At 41.1% G+C, this 24,601-nt stretch overlaps 1 protein-coding gene across 3 annotated transcripts in view; it reads left to right on the top strand.

The window, feature by feature from the left end:
* The window catches only part of mdga1 (MAM domain containing glycosylphosphatidylinositol anchor 1), a 173,729-nt gene that overhangs the window by 30,161 nt on the left and 118,967 nt on the right, over positions 1-24,601 (top strand). For all 3 annotated transcript variants that reach the window (XM_077564192.1, XM_077564194.1, XM_077564193.1), the window contains one exon: positions 22,698-22,837. In XM_077564192.1, coding sequence (XP_077420318.1) covers positions 22,698-22,837 — 140 coding nt within the window. The remainder of the gene's footprint in view (positions 1-22,697; positions 22,838-24,601) is intronic.

Raw genomic sequence — 24,601 nt, forward strand, 5'->3', positions numbered from 1 at the left:
ATGCGGGCATTAATTACTCCATACGTTGTCAATAGGTGCTCACGCAAGCATGTACATTATACAGTATTATGCTTGAGCAAGTAATATAAGCGCAAAAGTGTATGAATATTTTCCATGAACTAGTTTGCCTCCATTAAGTCCATTTTAAGTGCAAACAACAATCACAGGGTCACTGTAGCACTTTTTTCCCTCTCTCCTCATTAACTACAATTTACTTCAACATCTGTAGATATCTGATGTAGCTCTTGTTAGAAAAAAACCCCTGCCGAACCAAGTACCACACTACAGGTAGCAGTCTTTTCTTCATGATTTCATCATTCACTTCAACCAAAACTATAAATCTTCCTCCTCTGTTGTCCTGCCCATTTTTCATCCTTGTCTCCGCCGCTTCTGCTTCACTTCCTGTCCAGCAACTCATTTCCTCCTTTTTTACTTTCTCTACATCACGTTCAATCTTCTCTCTTCTTCAATCTGCCTCAATCAGGAAACACTCCTTTATCTTCCTTTTTTTTTTTTACACTTGCCATGTTTCCTGTTTCAACCTGGATATATTGAGTGGAAAACAGGTCTAACCATCCCACTAATGACACCAATTTTATTTGCTGACCAAGACACATAGCATGGTAGCCAGTGAGTGCATGTCTCACAGCATTCCAATTGTCCTAGAGCTTCAGTCATCAGCAGTCGGTCATAACGGGCTCATCTGAACTGAAGGTTTTCCTATCTGGGCACACCCATCAACCGGAGGCTACAATTTGAAAATGAAATATAAAATAAATTTAACCAAATTGAATCACTAGCCAATCTTCGTCAGTGGTGTCGAGTGCGAAAGACTGTTGACATGCGACGCGGGATGGCAATCGCTAACGCTAAATGCTATCTTGGTGTAAATACGTAAGTCAATACACTGTTGACAGTCTTCTGTTTAGATTTAGTTATAACTGTTTAAATTTCCTCAGTAGAGCTGGGTGAGTGTTTAAATGATGTTTGGGGGAGCTTCCTCTGTTCCCACACCAATGGGCCATTTGTCTTGGGTTAAAGAAAATGTGTTAAAATTATTCCTTTGAAAGTCTTATCTTATGCTAGGTGACATCGGGGCTGAAACCTTCTATATTTCCACATCAAAGGGCCATCTGTCAATCTGTATTGAATGCTGTAAAAATCTGTCTTGGCTGGGGGCTGGTGGCGGGGTGGGGGGGGGCTGGTTATCGGGGCAAAGGAGGCGTTGTAATACTTTTTCAAGATAGTATAAGAATGCTGTGAGTCCGCTGAAATAACACACTGAGCGAGGAGCAGCTGTGTTTTTGTAAACCCGCTCGTGTCCAGAATATTCTGTAAAATAAATCCTTCGAAGGACCTGTTCACAGATCTCCAGTCTGTATTCAATGAATCAACAATCTCTCTACCCTAACAACACAAACACGCAGAAGACAAAGATAGTCTTCTAACGACACTCACTTTTTTTGCTTTGTCCCGACAGCTTTTTTTTTTTTTTTCTTGGGAGATCTCAGTATTGATCATTTGAAATGTCATCATCATTGTTCTCCCTTTTTTTTTTTTTTTTTGTATGTGTGTTTGTGCGTGTGTGTGTGTGTGTGTGCGTGCGTGCGTGCGTGCGTGAGAAAAAAATTAAATAAATAAATAAGAATTCCCATACCGTTCACCTAAACCGAACACTTCAAAATCCAGCCAGAGTCGTGGGGCCGCCAGGAGACCCGAAGGGGGACCAAAGAAAAGAAAGAAAAGCGAAGCCCAGCACCGACCAGACACCACCCACCGGGCCACTAACCTTCACAAACCCCAGAGACATCCAAACTCCAACAAATCAGGGAAACCTCAAGGGCCCAAAGGAGAAACTGAGGAAAGGTAGAAAGGACAGACGAAGCAGAGTGAGATCCACAGACACCAGCCTCCACCGAATCAATGACCTGAGGGAGAAACAAATTGTGTCTGAGTCTCGATAGATGCTGGTGTGGTGGATCTAGCATGCATGAAAATCTCCACCAAAGAGGGGAGCCGTCGACCCCCGCCAGGACAGAGCAAGCGCAACACCTCAGGGCCCCCCAGGCCGCGGCCGCGCCAAAGGACGACCCCCGGGCCCCGCAGGGGCCACCGGCCGGAGAGCAAACCCCGGAGCAGGAGCGCTCCCCACCCCAACGCGGCCCGCGCCCCCAACCCAACGCAGCAGGACGGGGCACTGCAGGCCCACCAGGCACCCCACCGGCCCACAACCCCCACTCCCCCCGCGACCCCCCCCACCGCCCCCCACCCCCGCCACCCACCCCAACCCAGCCCCAACCGCCCCCAGGTCCCCAAATCCCCAGACACCCTCCCCACCCCAGCAACCCCCACCAACCGACAGCCCCCCAGCCCCCGACCCCAGACCCCGGGGACACACCGCACCCAGGCATCCGCGCCGAAGAGGGGGCCGGGCAGCGGAGCGGAGAGGGCACCCGCGCCCACCCCACCACGCGGAGGGACGGAACACCAGGGGCAGAAGGGGAGATGGGGTTACCGGAGGATTTTTCTTTGTCCCGACAGCTATTGGAAGCTGCCTGTGCTGTTTCCCTCTCGCCGGTCACGCATTGTAACAATGGAAATATGCCGCTAGAAAGCTCATCTTAAGGTGTGTGACCGGCAAGTGGCGACTGCAGTGGATAGTAGGATTTCATTTCCCATGATTCTTAGATGAGAAAGCAGGAAGTAGTTCTAGTCCCGGTGTCTCGACAAAACAGCATACCTTGAACTTCTGTGAATGCGCAGTAGGAACGGGTTGGTTGTTAGGTTGAGTTTCGGATGAGGCAACAGATAGTTTACATCGAGGCGTATGCTGATCTGACAGAACACCGGTCAACGCCTGCTATCATGCTAGCATATGCAGTATAGTGCTGGTTAAAATATCCAAACTGCATATGATTATTCCTAAATCACAACTTTGTTCAGATAAGAGTTTTTACTAGTACAGGCTTAATAGCCTGCAGATGCATTTTCAATGCCGTTGTCCAGAAGAGTTTTAGAGCCAGGACAGGGGATCAATTTACAATCGGATACTAAATGTGAACTTAACCCTACAGCCTTAAAGGCATGTTCCTCTTTGGCCATTTGTGGCACTAAAGAGTAAATCTTTCCCAACCTAACCCCTGGAGCTGCACCGCAGGCAACACAAACACGTATTATTTACTATGTGATCTATTTCCAAATGAGGTCTTTTAACTTTTTGCTTACAACCTTTTCCCTGGGAGGTGAGGATGGCAGCCTTGCAAATCGTAAAGAGAATTGTCATGTACAGCCAACGCAAACAAGCGCACACGCTGGGCTTTGTTCACGAATGTACACAAAGATGCTCACACAATGTTGACCAAACTCTTGCACTTAGTTGAAGGACAATGTCAACCTTTTTCTTCCCCAGCAAAACAGAATTGTCAATAGGGTTATTTAGTGTTAAGCTAAAGCTCCACGGATCCTTTTGTGGTACCTCCTGTGTTTGTGTGCGCCAGAGTGTATTTGTTCTGACAACAGCAAGCAAAGCTTATGCCTGCAGGATTCTTGCCAGTGCTTTAGTCGTTAAGACAATTTATTTTAGAAAGATATTCCAATGTGAGAGTGATATTGGTGTAATGGTTCACTTGCCTCACTTTGGTGCAGTCGGTTCAGTTGCCACTTCGTGATGGTTTAAATGGGTATGCATCATGCTGTAAATGATTCTTATCAGAGGTCAAAGTTAGCATTACTAGAAGCTCTTTATCACCTGTTGCTGGACCAATTTCTTGAGAATGTCACCCAGTTGATAGGGTAGATCTTCGTAGTCACCTCTCTACAGGTCAGAATTTTCAACCAGTCGTCAGAATTTTGGCAATTCATTCTTCTTCAAAGCAAGAAACCAAACAGTTTTGTTGTTGTTGTTTTAGAAACAATCTGACATGGCCATTAAAGAATAAGCTATATAAATAAGTAAAATTGTCCCTCATCACCTCTATTAGTTACCAACTGAATGCGACTGTTATGTGACACAATATCACAGGTCAAATTATTTCAGATGTCTTGTAATCCCACTACTTGTGATAGTTCTTATCCAATCTCTAAAACTTCTGAGATTTTCAGAAGAATCCTGTTGAATTTGAGAACATTCTGAAATATGATGATCCAGTTAGTGTTGGTAATTGTAAATCGATAGATGTTAACCGATATGAATTCCCAACAGATCAGAATTTTCACCCATCCTCCCGCCCAAGAACAACAAAAAAAACACACACAAAATAGCTGGTCAAAGTTACAAATTGTAGAATCTCCTCGTCACCTTTGTAAAAGTCACAAGTGTCATTTAAAACATTCAGGAAATCAGTATGATGTGAAAACAAGAGTTGTACTGTTTTTTTTTTTTTTAATGTTTCACACAAGTAGTCGGAAAAGTGCATTCAAACTAGAAGCTGTTCCTCACTGTCTCTATAGCGTTCTGTTATCACCATTTGGTCCATGTCAAGATACAAATTGATTTTGACCAATGAGTAATCTGTTTTGTTTTTATGACTTCATGCCTCAGTATGTTTGGGAAGGCCATAAAACAAACATTACAAATATACTACAGTATCTTGGCTCCATTTGAGGCAGATGCTTAACCAACCATTAAATGCTAATATAACTGCACGCACATACAGGCATATTCTCTGGATGAATTCTTGTATAAATGCAGGTGAGTCCAACCTCCCTCTTTTGGGTTTCCTTTGGAATTTTATTACCTGTGCTCGCTGCTTATTGATCCCGTTATATACACGAGGCCAAGCAGCTGCTAAATAATTCAGTTTGGTTAAATAGGACTCTTCCATTATTCAGGAGTGTGGCACGGTGTAATTAATATTGTAGAGATATGTGACAGGCTGGGTGGCATTTTACTGACTGACAGCACATCGCTCTCTCGCCACTTTTTGCTCGCGTCCCCCCCCCCCCCCCCTCTCTCTCTCTCTCTGATGCCCCGCGTCTCTATCTCCCAGTATACTCTTTTCCTATCAGCTTTGTTTGTCTTACCGCACCTTCTCTGTGTTGGTTCTACCTGGATGCAAAATTCAGTCTTCTGCTGACTGGCCTATCATGTGTGTATGCAATAATAGGAAATAAGTTGCCTTACCTCATACTCATGTTCTCGCATTCTCGATCCGCAGTGTTGCCACAGTTATGCTGCACAGTGGTGCTTACAAAACAATGTACTGTATTGTAACACTGTATTCAATATTATGCTTACAGTTTTAGCTACATGAGAATGAATAGATGCCTGGCTTTAGCCTATGGGGTATATGCCACGGAGGAGGCGGGACCTCCGACTTCCTGGTTTTCACACATAAGCTTTGTTTAAGTTTCCTATTTGCGACGCGTGGGTCGCGTCCCAATTCTTGCGCTTCCGCCTTTGTGCTCCTCGGTTGCACGTTCCCATCAACGGGTGCAAGTGTGTAGTGTGTTTGTCTCAGTTGTTGTTTTGTGGAAGTCTGAAGTACGTAGCATCTACCCCATAGAAAACCAAAATGTGCTTTAACCCTTCTGAGCCTATTTGTATCTTGGTTGCTAGCCAAAACAGCAGCACCAAAGCACGTAAACATGAATTAAAGTGTGGATTATACCGAATGTTGTCAATGAGTCACCAGCACTGTATTAGGGATGATTTTATGTGGTAATGACAACTAGTGTTCTAGTTGACATGTGACCATTTCTAGTTGACTTATTGATTCAGCCTAGTCTGCTCCAGTTCTTACACTCTAAAAACAGTTGGGTCAAAAGTGACCCAATGTTGGATAAAAAATGGACCAATCCACTTAATGGGTACATTTGACCCAACTTTCTGGGTTGTTTTAAACAAAATGACCCAATTTTTGGACCAAAGTAAAGTATCTGACCAATATCCATGAGTTGTTTTACACAAAAAGTCTAATTTCTTGACTCAAAGTTGGGTCGAATTGACCCAGTTAGAGGATCGGTCCATTTTTGACCCAGAGTCGGTTTATTTTTGACCCAACTGTTTTTAGAGTGTACCATCTCATTACAATTCAAGTTTTTTAACCTTCACGTTCACTTCACATGCTATGTAATATTCTGCTAACATTGTTTCATATTGGTTCAAAAATACCTGCCCCAATCTGCAGTTGAATAAATAAACATCCTTATCACTATGTGGACATATGATAGCTCCCTGATTGTGCCAGTCAAAAGTAAGCAATATTATTTTCGGCAGATTTCTATTTTATTTTAATTCTTGTAGTGTCTCATCAGGTGTAGACCTACCGAAAGAAATGGCCGATGAGTGTATCAGCTACTGTTTGTATGAATCACCTCCTCCCCGTTGTGCCGCCGCACTTTTAATTCAATCAGCTCAAATCTTTGGTGCCATCTTCTACTCCACGCTGCCAATTACGAGACATTTTTCTCGCTTTCAACAATCTTCCTCCACTTGTAGTTGTTTGACAACAACGGGAGAGAGGAGACTTCAAAAGAGCCCGTTATGTTATCCACGCACACACATGCGGCTTTTACCAAGGCGCAGAGTGAAACTACAGAAGTACTCGGATGACAAGATGAAAGCTCAAAGGGCCTGGATGCTTTTGGATTTGTGTGCTCAAACAACACCCAGAGGGATAATTAATCATATCTCTGTGTTTTTAGTGTAGTTGTGGTTTAAAAATGTGCCATACAGACACCGCCATCACAGAAGTGTTGCTTGACTTTTACACAACTACACTATTGAAATAAAGCAATCAGGATGTGATTGACATTTGAACTTTTAGAATGAGTTGAAACAATTTACAAATAGCATTTAGTTGTACTTAATCCGCAAAAGTAAAATCTTAACAGGATCAATGAAACTGCTGAGACACAATCCATCATCAAGTAGTATTTTATTTTTTGGCACACAAGCGACAATGAACTGTTTCCCAGCAGAAATCCATTCTTTTCTCAATTTCGTCCTAGTCTTGTAAAAGAACGCAGATTGTATCGGATTGGAGAAATTCACTCAGGACCTCAATTGACAGATTGATGACATCCTGTCATCCTGTGGCAAGATTATGCTTCATTTAACTAATATGCTTTCCAGACAACTTTTCACTCGGTTGACAAATTGTTCTATTGAAGTAACTAATACTAAACATAATTGGATGTTGTGACATTCATTGGCTTTGAGTGTCAAGTATAATGGATGGATAAAAGTACAGGAACGTGGAAGAACAATCCGTTTACCAGATACCCAAACGGACTTCGATTGAGGTCAGGACTCTTCATTACCTTCATTTCACATTTAATTACTGTCCTCAAAAAGTAGCAGGCATATTTGAGGTAAGGCATTTCTTATGGGGAAAGGCATTTTTAAATAGTATCTGCTTAATATGAATTTCCCCCTGCACTTACCTCTAACACTAAACACGCATTAAATTACATATACTCAATTTTATTATGCAGTCTTCTTAGGTTTTATGGACTCTATTCATCACTGAAAAGCATATCTATGTCACTTTTGTGACTACTTGATTGTGTTTGTCCCATATTGAAACCGCCATGTGTTTGGAGTGTGGCGTTTATTTATTTAAGTGGACGAATTAGGGCACAGCAAGGAAAAACGATAAATGAATTATTTAATAAGGACGTGCATCGACCTAATATTTGTTACCAGGACTTTAAGTGGATAATTTTCAGTTCCGGTTTGTCCATTAAGACATTTTACGTGTCTTTTTTGTGTGTATTACATGCTGCTTCATATTTAATGTTTTACTTTATCTCCCTTGCTATCTTTCCTCTGTGTTCTTGTTTCCGAAATCTTACGTCTTGCTAAACAACCCACCACCATCAGATCTGGGCTTTTGAGTCAGACTGCTGGTGAATTTTTAATCTGCTGTTAAATAACACATTGTCAAAGAATCACTGCCTTTGTTATACGTTTAGCCACACAGAGCATTCAATTATTTGTTTTGCAAATGTGGTCAACTTGTGTTGTCTTTCTGGTAAGAAATTAACTTCAAAAAACATTCTTGATCCATTTTGGAGTGATCAGGGTGTACCAGATGCTTCCTTGCACTGGAAAATTAAGAGACCTATTAATAGATATGAAGTAGTAACTACAGTAGGTGTCACAAAAGCATCATAGGCAAGCGATGATCCAAAAACTTTTTTCCCGTCATCCTTCTTTTTACTCAATATTAATCGCACACAGCAGACAACCTGAACCAGATCAGAAAATCAAACCGTACAAATATTTTTGATTAATGATTCATTGAATGATGCAAAACTGTCGATCATCCATCGTCACATCTTGATAAACACAATGTGTCACGTTGGTTAAATCCCAGCTCTTCATTAGGACCCGATAGCAGCTAAAAAAATGGGTGCTAGGTACGAGGAATGACACATTAACAATGCGTCGTTCATCAATTAGTAAGAGACTCCAGTGGGTATGTGTGAGACTAATATTAATATCTAACGTTGAGCTGTGCTGACAGGCTCATAGGACATTGTGTTTTCCATTACATCGGTGCCTCCTCGTAATTCTCTTTGACTGTATTAAATTGAGACCTTGTGCTTTTTTTCCCCACATTGACCGACCCACTCTTGCGTCTTTTTAGCAATTTCATTGCCTCTGCCAAGATGTTCACCGCCTTGGGCGTCTTTCTGTATTTCTTTCGATGAAGCGCTTAGTTTGAAAACTACATTGTTCATTCCTTTAATAAAATAATATCTATCAATTTTCCAAACCGCTTATCCTAGAAAATAATATATCTATTTTTTAAAAAGACCGTGTTATATGATGGTCTTAAAATCTTAATTTGAACAAAATGTAGTTGTTATCTCAGCTCTCGGGGCAGGACATCGCCACATCTGTCTCTTATTTTTACATTATAGATTTTGCATATTCTCTCAGTCCTTGCGTGGTTTTTATCCAAGTACTCTCTTCCTCCCGGATTACAAAAACATGCATGTTTAAGTTAAATTAATCTAAATGACATCCAATGTTGTGAATGTGAATGTCAATGATCAAATGGGCCTTGTAACTGACTGGTAAGCAAGCAGTGCACAAAAGTCAGATAGGATAGGCTCACCAATGACCCTATTAATTAGAAGGGCTAAGGAAAATGGATAGATTGATGAATAGTGACTGTAATCAAAGGGTGTCATGCCAAATTCATATCTGATCGCATAAAAATACAGCGTAAAATTTTTACAACAGCAAAATCCCATTTAACATGTTTCTTTTTTTTCTTTTTCTTTGTTGAATTTGAGCAAATCCGAGTGTAATTTATTTTGCTCCTCTGGTTACAGATAAACTTTTCAATCAGACCAAGCTTTAAATGCCTCAGTTTTGCACAGTACAAAACTAACTTTAAAGTTCCCCCCCCCCCCAAAAAAAAAAAACACTTGCACATGCAGTTAAATTGTTATTTAAAGCATAGCCTGTACAGATAAGAAAGGTTTTATATGGTGACACCACAGAACAGATGATCATTCATTACTTTTGTAGAATTACATTAACAGGACCCAAATGCAAGAGGGAGAAAAAAACGGTTCCAAAAACACACTGATAAAGGGATTACATCACGGAATTTTAAGCCTTTCCACAGTTAACTAATAGGCATATAATGATTAAATCTTACCATGGCGATGTAATAAAAAATAATGTAATTAAAAAAAAAAAAAAAGGTATTTTGCTGGCTATTTCCCAGTCTCAGGGCGGACACTCTACCACTAGGCCGCTGAGCTGGCGTTGCAAATGTGCAGGATAATTGATTGCTTTGAATTCATTAGGACAGAATGTTTACTGATAAAGGCTACTTTTGTCACCATCCCACGGCGGTCTCCTAGAAAGTGGGCGAGCGTTTAGTCCGCAGAGGCGGTGCAGGGGTGCGTCCGCACCTAATGACGTCAAACAGTTCCAACAGCTCGTTTTCCCAGAAGGGAGGGGCTGGTGCTTGGAGAACAGAATGACCTAGAATTTCTCATAAAGAGGCGCTCTTTGGTGATGTTTTTGGTGAGGAATTAGCATTTCAACATGGCTAAACGTTTGAAAAAGTAAATTTTTTCATGTTGCTGTCTCTTTAATAATAATAATAATAATAAATAAAAAAAAACAAGCTGGGTTTGCTACATAAGAAGGCAGTCAGCCAAGTAAAAAGTATTTCTTAAAAAAACAACTAATAAAATAAGGTACAGAATCAAACCTAACTGAAAGTTTCCATGAGTCAGCGGTAATAAAATAATCGATGCTGGAATGCGACGACAAGAATGAGACACAAGGTTAAATAGGTCATGTAATCAGAGATAACAAGGCAATGAGGCACAGTTGAGGAAGAAACAATTAGGAGCAGGTGAGCACAAGACAGGGAGGAGAGAAATTGTTACATTGTTTTTGCTTGACGTGTGATTTATCCTTGGCCTGTTCTATGACCGAGAAGAATTTTGGACTACTGTATATCCACCTCAAAATATCTGATGTCTTTTCAGCACTCTACTGGCTTTTTTAAAATATTATTATTTTTTTAAACATTCCATTGCAGTCTTTTATTGATTTGTAATAATAATTTAAAAAAAGGCTGAGTTAGTAGAGTTATTTTTTTTTCTGAATCCAAACAAATTAGAGTTTAACCAGCGTCCTGGAACAAATTGGTTTCCGCCTTCGATGTTCCGCTGTATTAAAATTATAGATTATTTAATTTAGTATTTCTGTTCAGCCGCATTAAGAAACAGACTTCCAAGCACTTTCCTTCTGCTTCTGAATTTTTTTTTTTACTTTACATCCAACCCTGCCAACTCCTCTTTCTCCCCCATGCACTCACGCTCCAAAGTCCAGCCTTTAATTCCAGCTCTCCACTTCTTCCAAATCCTTTCTTCCTACCTCCTTCCTTCCGCCCACTTCACCTGGATTGCCCGCCGCTCGCATTGTCGACTACTCCTCATGCACAAGGAACTCTTCTTCTCGTTATCCACTTCCGTGTGTGCCATTAAAAATGAGTTGGCGTATTATGGTTGAGTAGAATGAGGTCATGCCGACAGTCGGGCAGACGGATGATGCGGGCCTCACGACCTCCCGTGCTACATCGCCTCGTCTTGCCTCCGAAATATGAAGCGCCTCTTACTGCGCTCTCCTCTTCCTTCCCTGTCATCCTGAGGTTACGCCGCCGTTGGCCTGAGCTGCCTCCGCTCTCCTCTCCATCACGGCACACTCGTGGAAAATGGAAGAATTATTCCATGCCTCTCCTCATCATACCCGTGCTATTCCGGCTAGCTTGACCGGAATCACCATATGTTACACCTAAGGAGGTTTAGGTGGCATATGGCTCCACGCGCACGTACTCAAAGTAAAGAAAGCTGAACCTTTTGCTGTAGTTTTTTTAGGCTCCTCACCAACTGTTACCATGCCCTGTCTTTCGCTCATATCACTGGTTCTTTCCATAACAGATGCTCCGAGACACCCAGAGATTGGCGGGGACTGATGTGGGAAGGGCGAGGAGCAAATCGGAGATAGTCCTTATTCCGATCATGTGTTGTTTTCTACTCTTCTCTCCCGTGTCCTCTCAATTTGAATCTTGATAATAATACGGAATGCCAACGAGAGGGCCCACAGGAGCACGTCACATGACTTGAGATGAAAATGTCGTTAATAATTGAATGACACTAATTAGTCAACCGGAGGTTCTCGTCCCAGTAAAGAGAGACAAATATGAGTCATTTAATTAATTCAGTATTGGCCTGTTGGAAAAACACAAACCACAAAATAGCCCTGATTTGTCTTTTCTCGAAACGATCCATCACTCATTTTCAAACAATCCACAAGTATCTTATGGATTCTCATCAAAAAAAACACTCTCACGCTTCCAGCAGGTTCAGAATGCAGCGGCCAGGCTTTTTACTGACTCAAATAGACAATATCACCCTAATTTGGACATCAAGAAGTAGGTTTCCAGATAGTTTTAGAATAATTTTAAGATTTTACTGATGACTTTTAGATATGGCATGAGCTATAGTTCCAAATGTTTAACCATTTATGGCATTGTCTTCTTTTTCTTTTTCGTATTCTTATTCTTTTTCTTTTTTTTTCCTTTATTTTTTTTGTTCTTTTTTGAGCTCAGTATTGTTCATTCGGTAATTTTACCGATTTGACATGTCATCATCATTGCTCTCCTTTATTTATTTTTTAATTTTTTAATTAATTAATTAATTTACTTATTTATTTTTTTCAGCGGCCAGGCTTCTTACTGACTCAAATAGACAATATCGCCCTAATTTGGACATCAAGAAGTAGGTTTCCAGATAGTTTTAGAATTGATTTTACTGATTACTTTTAGATATGGCATGAGCTATAGTTCCAAATGTTTAACAATTTATGGCATTGTCTTCTTTTTCTTATTCTTATTATATTGTCATGATAAAAAAAAAGAGAAACCCTTTGAAAGGCCTAAATTCCTGTTTTCATGCCATTATTGTATAGAACAGAATAATGCTGCCTGGAAGAGCTGTCTTTGGGGACGTCGCTCATCTTGTCATTGGTTGTACACGATAATCCAGTTTTAAATGTTACTTTTCATAAGATAATTTAGAGTATAACTGTCTTGACTGCATTATAAATACGGCACATAGTGATTTGTCTTCACAATTCAATTTGATTTGAGTAGTTTATCCAATGAACCCTTGATATGGTGTTCACTTGACTATTTTCCTCTGTCGTGTAGGCTAGCACAGAGATGAATCATTACATTGTGAAATTCTTTAATCAACATTTTGTGTAAGGTGTTTTGATGGAGAGAGTTGCCCGACAAAAGACAAGTGGAACGTCAAAAGTCATACACAATCCGCTCGCTGACTCTCATTAAGCCCAAACGCTAGTGGTCAAACTAGTGTAAATGTCAGTTAATCAACTGGGTTTGCTGACATTCTGCGGAGCAGTCAAGGATGCCGAACGCTGTTGCCGTGGCGATACAGTTGCATGGCTAAATTGTATAAGAGACGAAGCTGTCTTGGTGCTCTGATCCTGAATTTGCATTGAAATGGTGGGCCAGACAGAGGTACAGTTACAGTATGTCAAAAATATGAAGTTTATCTCAATTTGAGAGGGATTTTTTTCCTGAAAGTTTGGTTGACTTTTGGATTGAATACAACATTTAGGGTCACCGTTGCCAGTTCTGCTGTTGTCAAAATAGTTCTCTAGAGTACGATTTGGTCTAACATACAATGTAAGGATATATACTGCAGAAAGAAAATATTTTATGCATATGTACTTCGTTTTTTAAGCCCCTACAGAATTGTGATTTTTTTTTTTCCATTGTACATTTTTGTTTCATTCTCACCCACCCCACCCCTTGTTCTCTTCTTATCTTCACTTCCATCCATCTACAAAAAGTATCTAAGCCATTCTCATCTCTTTGTCGCTTGCTTTCTTTATCTTTTGCCTTTGTTCTTGCAACCTTAGTTTTAAAGGAAAAGAACAAGAAGTTTACATTTATATAAAGAGACCATCTGAAATGGCCTCGGACGCTTGTAACAGGCAATCTCTTCCTGGCTGTGTGTCTGATGTTTTAGAATTGCACCCTGTTATAACCATGACTTGATCTGAAAATAAATTTCAAAGAAAGAGCACAGGATTACACATCTTTTTTTCTTTTTCTTTTTTAATGGCACACCTTTTAAAAATATATATATATGATAAACCTTTTCCCAACCTACATTCATTCCAAATCGCAATTAAAACTTTGGCTTTAATTGGTTTGACAAGCTTTGAGAAATATTTTTCTTCATGGTCACGTAAGTGGCTTTCTAGGTGACATTTATGTTTTTCCCCCAACAACCATATCTGTTCATTTAATTCAGTTCATGTTTTGCTCCTTGATGTCAGCATTGATATCTATGGTAATATTGATAAAGTTTGTACTAGACTTGAAAACCTATAAAGTATTCTTCCTATTGTGTACCCCCGCATACTTTCTTAAGAATTTTTTTTTTTTTTTTTTTATACACTGGTAAATAATCTCCTAGAAGCTCATTCACACACAATGAATTTACCTTACAACATATTTTCATGTTCATCCAAATTGGGCACTTTGCAACATATTATAATAAACCAAAGGTGTATGAATGAATTTAAGTGTATATACATTTCACCTGATGCTACATACGGCCCAAAAGAAAGTAAATACATTTATTTCTTTATTTTTTAAATTCCTAACTAACAAAAATCATGTTTGTTTAGATGAAAACTTTCTGGTTCGATGAATATATTTACTTGCACAGTCAAGACTAATTTACATACTAGATGTAGGCTACTTCTACTACTATCAAAATATTTGTAATTCTTTTTCATGTTGGCTTCTTTGAAAGTGAATTGTGCCTCTTGGTGTTACCGTGATGGACCATTCAGGACACCGAGTGCTCATTTCACCATTTGCTTGCTCCTCTTCATCATGCTAGCAGCATCTCCCATCAGTTATTCCACCAAGAAGATGAGAAGATTGACAGAGGAAGAAGGTTTGCAGAAATGAGACCGTTGTTTTTTGAAGACATCATTTCCTGAAAACTTTTATACAAAACATGACGGGTAGTCACTAGTCACCCCGACCTGTTTTGGGACAAATCCAGTCACAACGGCATAATTCTTGGCTAGCAGCCCACATCATGTTGTTATATACAGACGCTCCCCACCTTACGAACGAGTTACGTTCCGGACGATCGTTCGTAAGGTGAATTTGTTCGTAAGTTGCTTCAGTGCTATATTTTGTATTATAATTTATGTTTAAAGCCTATATAAGTATATTGAAGGTTTATATAAGTATGTTTAAGGCTTGTACAAGTAACCTGCATTGGTTTGTACTGAACAAAAACTTAATAAAATGAAGAGAATACGTACAGTACTGTACTGTACTGCGTATGTTAGAGAGAGAGAGTAAGACACACACAGTATGTACATGTACGTAATAAGATAAATAAAATGAAGTTTAACTTACTTTTGGAAGATGTACTCGATGCTTAAGGAAATGATGGAGGAGGAGGAAGAGGAGGATTTTATATCATGAGAGATTCTTCGTCGTCGCTGGAATTGGCTTCAAAAGTTATTTCCTGCTTCATGGGGACCGGCGTTTCTTCCTCCTCCTCCTCGCCACGTTGCTCAGCCTCCAATGAGCTCTCACAGCGCCAATCGTCGGTATTAGCGGCGGAAAGAAGCACTACGCGCAATACAAAATCTAACTTACAGCATTTCTTTCCGAACATTTTTCGACATACTGTACGCGCAGAAATGTTCGTATGTACCGTTGTTCGTAACTCGAATGTTCGTAAGTAGGGGAGCGTCTGTACATAAATTGGTAACATTAGACTAAAATATCACATTAGAATAAATGCACAGTACATCCTTCACACTAAACCGGTACCTAAGGTTGTGAAGGGTGTACTTGTGTAGATTACTCTTGATTTTGAATTGATATCTTCACCAAAATAAATGTGTTTTATTCTCGAGAAATTATGGTAAGCGGATTTGTGAATAGCAAATAGGCAGGGGTTCCATTGTACATCCATCCATCCATTTTCTTAACCGCTTGTCCTCACAAGGGTCGCGGGGGGTGCTGGAGCCTATCCTAGCTGGGTACACCCTGAACTGGTTGCCAGCCAATCGCAGGGCACACAGAGACGAACAACCGTTTACACTCACAATCACACCTATGGACAATTTGGAATGTTCAATTAACCTGCCATGCATGTCTTTGGGATGTGGGAGGAAACCGGAGTACCCGGAGAAATCCCACACAAGCACGGGGAGAACATGCAAACTCCAGCCAGGAAGACCGAAGCCCGGACTCGATCTCACGTCCTCTGCATTGGGAGGCGGACGTGCTAACCAGTCAGTCACCGTGCCTCCCTCCATTGTAAATTCCAAATAAAATCCCAAAACCTGCAATACTCTTTGAATCATGCAAACATACAAACACAGGAAAAACAACCTCCTTACTGCTTTAAATTCCTGTTCTTGTGTGTCATTGTGTGTGCTTTGACTTTATGGGTAAGCACGTGAACAGCAACTTGTAGTTGAGCGAAAGAACCAATAAGGGTATTTCGGGTTGTCTTTTCATGTTTGGCGACAATTTACCGGTCAGAACAAATGTTAAATCAATGCACCAGGCGTGATTTAAAATCCAGAGGTCCAATTGAGCTATCATGAAAGGGAACTCATGGGAGTTGCATGAAAGTCATGGCGCCAAGTGTTTAGATCTCTTTGCTCTGTATACTAAGAATATATATATATTTTTTTTTGTCTGTTTGCTGGTGTGAAAAAATCTTTTAGAGAAATCAGCGCCCACACCTTTTTTTTTTAGGTCTACACTAAACATTCTTTATTCGTTTCCTATGTTAGCCTTTCCTTACCCGACATGATAGCAGAGGAAGTGCCAAAGCGACTCGGCGCCGTCTTGTGAATGAAGAGAATAGAAACGGAGCTCATCTGCATGCATGAGCGGCCGCATAAAGTAACTACGCATATCTATCACGTTCCACGTGGCTCCGCCTTCCAACAGATTCATGACCCTCGGCGGGAATTCCTCCACAGAAACACTGACACACGCATACACAAACACCTCAACTGGCGCTCTGTCAAGCCCTCCAATGTCGTCGTTAGTTTTTGAGAGAGATGTCCTGACGCCTGTACACATAAACAAACAGGCAGGCTGTGAGGGCTCAATTAATCAGAGCGGCATTTTGCAGATAGTTATGTCCCACACGTGACTAATGTGCATTGAATGTTTCCAACCATGTGGAGACAACATATTCAATCAGCGTCCTATGGGACTTTTTCTTTTGATCGATGGATCATCACAGTCGGACGGATCCCTGCCGGAGCAGCGCTTCTAAAGACTGATAGTCGTCTTTCATGCCAACTCAATTGATGCATGTCTGAGCAGCACGAAACACAGCACTACTGCTCGTGGGAAGAGATTTTGCAACGTTTTCACAGGAGGGACGTCCCTTAATGTAGTCCTCACAATGTGACAGCACGACAGGAGATTTGGTCCCATTCACACTGTTACACACGTTTCTTAACCACTCATCCGTTTTCTGTAGCACTTGTTTTCATAAGTCTCTCTCCAGCTGCCTTTGGGTGAGAGGTGGAGTACAGCCTGGAGTGGTCGCCAGTCAATCGCATGGCAACAATTATTAACCTTTTGTTTGTCTTTCATGGATTTCTCTCGTTTTCCACAGCAAGGATGTTATTGGTTTTAAATAACGATGAGGGTCAAGTAGGGTGACCTGACGTTCCGTTTTTAATATTTCAGCCTTGTGTCCCAAGTCCCGGCAGATTTGCTTTGTCATATTTTTATGCAGGTCCCATCCTGGTTTTTCCAGTCATCAAATCAATTAGTTTGGGGCATGTCAATCACACGGTTGCCATAGCGATTCATACAATAAACCAAGTAAAAAGGAATTTAACTGTTAAATTCCTTCCTATTTACTTTCACATTCACGTTTGCGTCAAACCGGAACTTAAACTGCTCCCGGCTTCTGTTTCTAAGAATCATGGGAAATGTAGTCAGACCGAATGCGAGCTGAGTGAATTCTCTTGGTATTTGTAAGTTTACATATTCCGGAGAATACGTCTTGTACCAAGCCCGTTGATTTCCGCCGGGACCAATCACAGAGCGACATAAGGAAACAAACAAACCTAACATGAACAAATGGACGTTCCAATTAATTTTGTTCTTGCAGAATTACTTACCGTTTCCTTGTTGAATGTTGAACAGCGGGAGGCGCATTTTTTGTAAAGATGTTCGGGATTTCCCCCCCCGCTTACACGAGAACGAACATTTTCATCCGTGGCCGTGATGGGTCAAAACACACGTGCACAAGATGCCGCATCGTCCAATCAGTTCGAAGTATTGTACAAAATGTCCCGCCTTTCCCGAACAAATCACTGTGGAGCAGTCCCAGATTGATACTGTGGAGAACTCCCTTGAGTAAAGAACTCCCTTGAGTAAAGAACTCCCTTGAGTGATTCACGATATCAATCTGGCCAGGTTAGAGTGCATTGACTTGTTTAGCGCTGTTGAACGGCCACCCAAGATAGCATTTAGCATTAGATAAAGCAGAAGTGGGCGCGTCAATGAATTTTGAGCGTCCGTCATTTGGCATTTGTTAACAGTCGGGACACCCTTCCGTCATCGAACCGCCAATCATCGATTGTCCCGCAAGATGAGCGGCTGTCGATGTTTACGTCATTCAAGGTAGGCATTCGTCAACGTTCCGTCAATCATCATTTTACCGTCATTGACGGCTTGCTGAATTTGACGGATTGACGATTACATTCACGGACGAAAACCCACTTCCGAAAAAAGTATGGACGACGTGGTCTGTTTTTGGCGTCTTACTTGGTCCCCTAATTAATTTTATGCACTTTCTTAAGTTTAGAGTAGACTAAAATTGGAGGCTAATAAGGCAACATGCTAGCTTGCTAGGGTTTGGCGGCAGGTAGGGCTTTTTGTATGTGCATGCGCGAAGACGCGGGTGACTGGTGTCTGACTGGCTGTCTTGCACCTCAATCAAGTGACAAATTTCATTTTTAATGCAATGGGATCTACGTATGTGGATGTATCACTAGATTATTTATTTGCCCGCACCTTTCAGACAGAACTCAACAAAGCGGTGCAGTGATTTTCCCCCCACCCTTTCATCTTTCTCCATCATCCCTCTATCTTGCATTTCTTTCCGTCCTGTTCCATCTTCCACATATCTGCCCCTCTGCCGTCATTTCTTTCTCCGATCAGACAGCCGAAGCTGCCAAGCTGCCGGAGGCGGGAGCACACAGAGAAGCTGCTCTATCTAACCTCTCTCTCCGGAGAAGCAAACTAATGCAGACACGCCAATCAGCTTTAAGCAGGCAATTATTCACCATTTATATCAGCTCCCTGTCTTCTGAACTTATTCCCACATTAGTTCTAGACCAAGCACACAAGGCTCTTTCAATAGTGTGATCCTTTGGCTGCTTCGACTCTTTAAGTTCTGTGAGCATGATGATGTGTACATAAGGCATGCAAAGCTGTTTTCTTTATACACAAGACATGATCCTCCCTCCCACAGCAAGTGCCCACTAATATGCCCTTCAAGCAAGGCATCTCACCCTTTGGTTCTGCAGGGTATACACAGTGTCATCATACTGGGAACTAGTGAAGATTGCATTCTTTCGCTCTGAACGGATATCATAAATTGCTATCATGCTCCTGTAACCTTTTTTTGTTGGTGTAGAGCACAAATGTCCTGGTCTCTGCATTGTGTTGTTAAATTATTTACAAGGTACGTACGTGACTTTTGTTGACTCGTTTACTTCCTGCTCAAACACACAACGTGCACTGGTCAGTTCCTTGGAGCCTAATCTGCATACTATTGCATAAATTGTTAAATTAGCATACTTGGCTAATAATCTATTAGCAAGTTCACAGCGGTCCCAACTCACCCGGGCAGTGACGCAGATCAACCAGCAATTTGTACTCATCGCAAGGAATAGGGGGCGCTGTCGAGCCATTACGTTTAAACAAGTGGAAGCACGCCAAGATCAAAGTAAACTCTTTACACATACAACAACGACAACATTTTCATAATTTTAAATCTGTTTAGCTTCACAAACAGGATTCACATTTAGTAGAAATCAGACAAAATCTCAACGATAAGTTTGTTTTTGAAGAACCTCTTAGAAATGCCCCATAGGACCCCAAAATGGTGGCTTTGAACCAAATGTAAGACTTCCTATGTCTTTTGGGGCATTGACTTTTTTTTTTTTTTTTACGTCTACCAAATTTCCTTTTATTTAGGGAGGCTGCCTTCAGGGGCTGAATCTTTCAAAAATTATAGTATAAATTCAGATTATTTGGGGTGATGCCAGCAACCCACACCAAAGGTACATTTTCAGCAATATAAACACACCGGTAAAATATGGTTTTGAACATGAGCAAGTCCTGTAAATGAGATTTATTTGGCCAAAGAACAATAATGCCGAATAAACAATTTCAAGGCGTACTTTGCATGCTCAGGTCATAATTCTAATGACAGTGACGATCCGTGATTTTGATCTTGTGGTAATGAATCGTGTCACTACATACTACCCTTAGCACTGCAAGGACCACCAACACTTGTACTTAAAGTAGAACTAAGGAACTTTTCAAATCTATTCAAATATTTTCATAATTCTTCTGATGAAACATTGACTTAAAACTAATTGAATGGTACCTTTGCCATGGCCTGAGGGGGTCTGTATCATTTTTACTGGCACTAAAAAACAAGGAGGATGGTAGGAACACTGCCACACAAAAAACTACAAATGTGCTGACTGCTTTATGGCATACGTCATTTTTCCCTTTACCCATTGGTTACGAAGACGGAAGTCAATTTGACTGGTGTGAGCTAAAAAAACTACGCAATGCGCTTGTCCTCATGGGAAATGTGGTCTTTCTTCAAGCATAACATTACCACTTTTGTCTATATGGCGCCTCCATAATCAACATAAATTGAAAGTTCCTAAGTGTTGCTTTAAATTATTACTGAAGCCCGTATGCCACAAACATTTTCAACGCTAGCGATTGGAGATTTCACATACGGGTTTGTCAGACTTCGTTCAAGGTCACAACATTCAGTAAACATTCGCCAGACGTTCGCCAACAGTTACTTTTTTTGGTGTGCTTTAAGGACATTTTTAACAAGTTTAGCGAATGTTGCGACCTTGAATAAACCCTGATGTAAAATCAACATTCGCTAGTGTTGCAAAGGTTTGCCCCTTAGTGGGATATGGGCTTAACCAACAATCAATTTTACATTAAAAGCAGATAGAACTGGTGATATTGGGATATTTAGGTTTATTTAAAAAATATCTATATTTTTTTAATAATAATAATAATGCATTACATTTATATAGCATTTTTGGGCCACTCAAAGTCACAGTGGATGCATTATTCGTGTGTTCACATATTCACAATCTAGTGTCGGTGACACAATGAGGCTGTTTTAGGACCCAGACGCAGAGGAAGAGGTGGAGGGTTTAGCAGCTTTTATTTAGCAAAACAAAAGCTCTTCGTGGAGAGGGAGAAAGTAAATGCTATTCAAAGATTAACTGAAAGCGCTCCAAAAGGGAGGAAGTTCAAAACTACATTCAAAAACAAAAATCACTCTATGACTAAACAAAGCTAAGCTATACAAAATTACAAACAAAAGTTATTTCACGAGACAAGGCGATAAAGGCGATAAAGGCAATAAGGTAACAAGGCTGTGGTCTATGGCAGGCTTCAGTGGCTCAAACGAAAACACTTCAGCACAAGACAGGGGGAACGCAGACTATTTAACACATGAGGGTAATGGGGCACAGGTGGACACAATCAGGGATCAGGGTTGACACAGACACCACACGAGGAAGGGCAAGTGACCTGAAACGAGAGGATTCAGTTTTTTCAAAATAAAACAGGAAATGACAAGACACCCTCACCGCGGTGTGACAGGCGGTAAACTACTTAAGTAGCCACAGCTGCCCTGGGGCATGCTGACTGAAGCGATATGAAAGAAAATGATCTGTGATCATTTTTTTAGGTAAATTTTATGTATCAAAAGTACTAGTGGTATCGGTAATTGATATCGGTGGGAGACAAAAAAAATCACATTTTCTGATAAATTCTTACTTACTAGACCCACTTGCAATAAAGAGGGCCTAGATTAAAGAGGATTGTCTTGACTTTTTGTGTTCATCCGAGTTAGAAAAGCTGATGAACTCAAATCTTGAACTCGAGATGAGCTGCGGCATTATACCTGATGTGAGCTGAAGTTGTAAGGTGAAAAGGCCGCCCACTCGCTTGCTGTCTGTTCAGTGATAACAGTTGTTGAGCACCGTGAGGATTTGTTCTCGGCGTGAATCGATTCTAATCACATCATTGTGCTGTCCCGACTCCCGCGACTCTCCCGGGGGTTTTAACGCTCCTCTCTTGCCTGCTGTTAGACTGCGTCTGGCCCCCCTCCTCTCTTCTATCTCCCCTCGTCACAGGGGGGGGTGAGGACAGTTGATGCTAATTGCTCGCAAGCCAGGGCGCTTCATAGGTCACTGGAAACCTTGGGGGTATACATTAGTAATGAAGTCCATTTGAAAAAAAAATAAAAATCACCATGTGCAGATCTGTATGTGTTGCATTGCCGATTTCAGCGTTCGGTGTAATGCTCTAATGTGCCGTATATGAAAAGGCGTCTGTTTGAATTTGAAAGTAGAATAATGTGATATGTCTGTCAGGCAATAAATATGACAAATTATGTATTATTCATTGTGTTATACTGTTCTAAGATTAAGACTGCTTAGCAAAATCCTTTCCACGGTAGACAGCAAGGAGATATCATATCGCTTCTATTACCATGGTGATTCCAATTCACCTACGTCAGGGTTCGACTGTATAATAGCAGTGGTCATTCTTTCACACTGCCTACACAGCTACTCATCGCCCTAAAGTTAGTTATCAGACCTGTGGACAAAAATACGAGTTCTTCCTTATTTCTACTCTTTTTATACAGTTCGAATTTCCATTCCATTTTTTTTTGTATTTTCTGTGTGACGTATTGATAAATCACCAGTTAAAGTTCTTGACCTTTTCCCGCTTCAGAGCTCTTACTGATTACGTAATATGCTTTTTCTTCCCCCTTCTTCCTATGGTCTGTCTGTGTCGCCACCCGTGCACGCACCACAGCTCCTGCCAATGCCCAGATTGTGCACTCGGGCGCCGCGTGCAACGTCAAGGACGATAACATCAGCGAGAGGATCTACACCATCAAAGAGGGAGACACGCTCGTGCTTCAGTGTATCGTGAAAGGACACCCGAGACCACAGGTAAGTTCCGGCATCTGCTGCTCGTTTTCAAGTTCTTGTTTTGGGGCAATTGCATACACTTCTTGGGAGGCCTTTGAATGTCAAGTAAGGATTTTAACATTTGGCAAATGGACACTGATAATTGTTTTGTGTAAATCACCACCTGTGGATCTCAATGGGTTCTCAAAGGGAAGTTGAGTCAAAAAAATGTTTTACAAATATATGACCTATGAGCCCCCACTAATACAAACGCGGCATTCTGATTCATATTTTCTTAGTGGAATATGTATTGTATATGGGGGGGGGGGGGGGGGCATGGCTCAGTGATAGAGTGGTCGTCTCTCATTCGTGAGGTTGTGCGTTTGATCCTCTCCCATGGTGACCATGTCGAAGTGCCCTTGAGCAAGACACTGAACACCATTTTGCATTTGGTGTGTGAATGGGTGAATGGGAGGCATTGTAGAGCGCTTTGGGCACCATATGGTGTAGACAAAGCGCTATATTAAAAAAAAGGAGTCCATTTACCATATGAATTAAGCAGCAAAACCCGCCATCTCAGGTGAGGCGGCTATTTTGACAGTTGTTGTCAACCGATAATGACATCACAGTTTATCAGGGCTCAGTTAATGACCAATCACGGCTCAGCTTGCAAAAATCTCATGACCTATCCCAGAAAACAGGCGAGCCGTGACGGTCGTTACTTGATCTATTAGGCACTGTCATTTACACAAGCACAATATTAATCTGAATACTATGTTTAAAGTAATGGTGGCATATTTTCATAACATAATACAACATTATTATCAGGACATTTTTTCACTTGACTCCCCGTGTGGCCTTGTTATCGCTGTAAATGCAGATGTCTGCATATTGTCACCAAAGGGTTTGCTTTGTTGAGTCTTTTTAATGTCACAGGTGATCTTGAGAAAACTTCATGGCTGGATTTCATGACAAACGACATTTCCCATGTTGTTTACACATTAGTGCTGTTTTTCATGATAAATTATAGCAAAGCCTCAGGCCTGGTGAAGTTTTTGCTGTTATTAGGACACATCAGCACCTTGTGTTAACATTGGGGTTGTGTAGCTTTTGGGATAAACATCACCTCGGCGATGTTAGCATATTGGCGGCAAAAACACTACTGGCAAAACATGTACTGGTCCGGATAATCTGTCAGCGCACCCCTTCTCCTCTTCCAAATCTTTGACTTTTCGGGTGGACACTGAAGCCTACAGCATTTCCCCTCTCATCATCCTCCATATGTTTTCACACAGCTAAAAGTGTTTAAGACAAAAGCGAATCCTCGTGACAAGCTACAGTGAGATTCTCTCTATCCACTTTGCCGCTTCGCTTGAAACGTTCCCCCGACTTTTTAAAGCCAAGCTGGCGAGAAGTGAAGAAGAACAAATTAATTTATGAAGCGGCTTTATGGGTCGCACATGTTGGCTTCCATTCAAAGACGGCTCACAATAAACGTTACAAGCACACACAAAACATCCACTTAAAGCTCGCCTTGTACTGCGGCATCTCCACAACCTTGTACTCTTTTGAGATGAATGTTCGCCGGCCAATTTTCTTCTCACCACTTTTCCTACTGTAAGTCAATAGATCAGAATTGACTCTAAATGACGAGCTGCAATATGCATAGACCGTACTAATATTTCCCTTTAAAAGGTCAAATATTTGGTGCATATAAGCAGATGCAAGGAAGTTTAAAGTTGTGAAAGATGGACCGAAAACTTAATGACTTCCTTAATCTTTACCCTATTTTCAAAACGTTGGTAT

This window comes from Vanacampus margaritifer, chromosome 4, assembly GCF_051991255.1.
Source record: "Vanacampus margaritifer isolate UIUO_Vmar chromosome 4, RoL_Vmar_1.0, whole genome shotgun sequence".
Lineage (NCBI taxonomy): Eukaryota > Metazoa > Chordata > Actinopteri > Syngnathiformes > Syngnathidae > Vanacampus > Vanacampus margaritifer.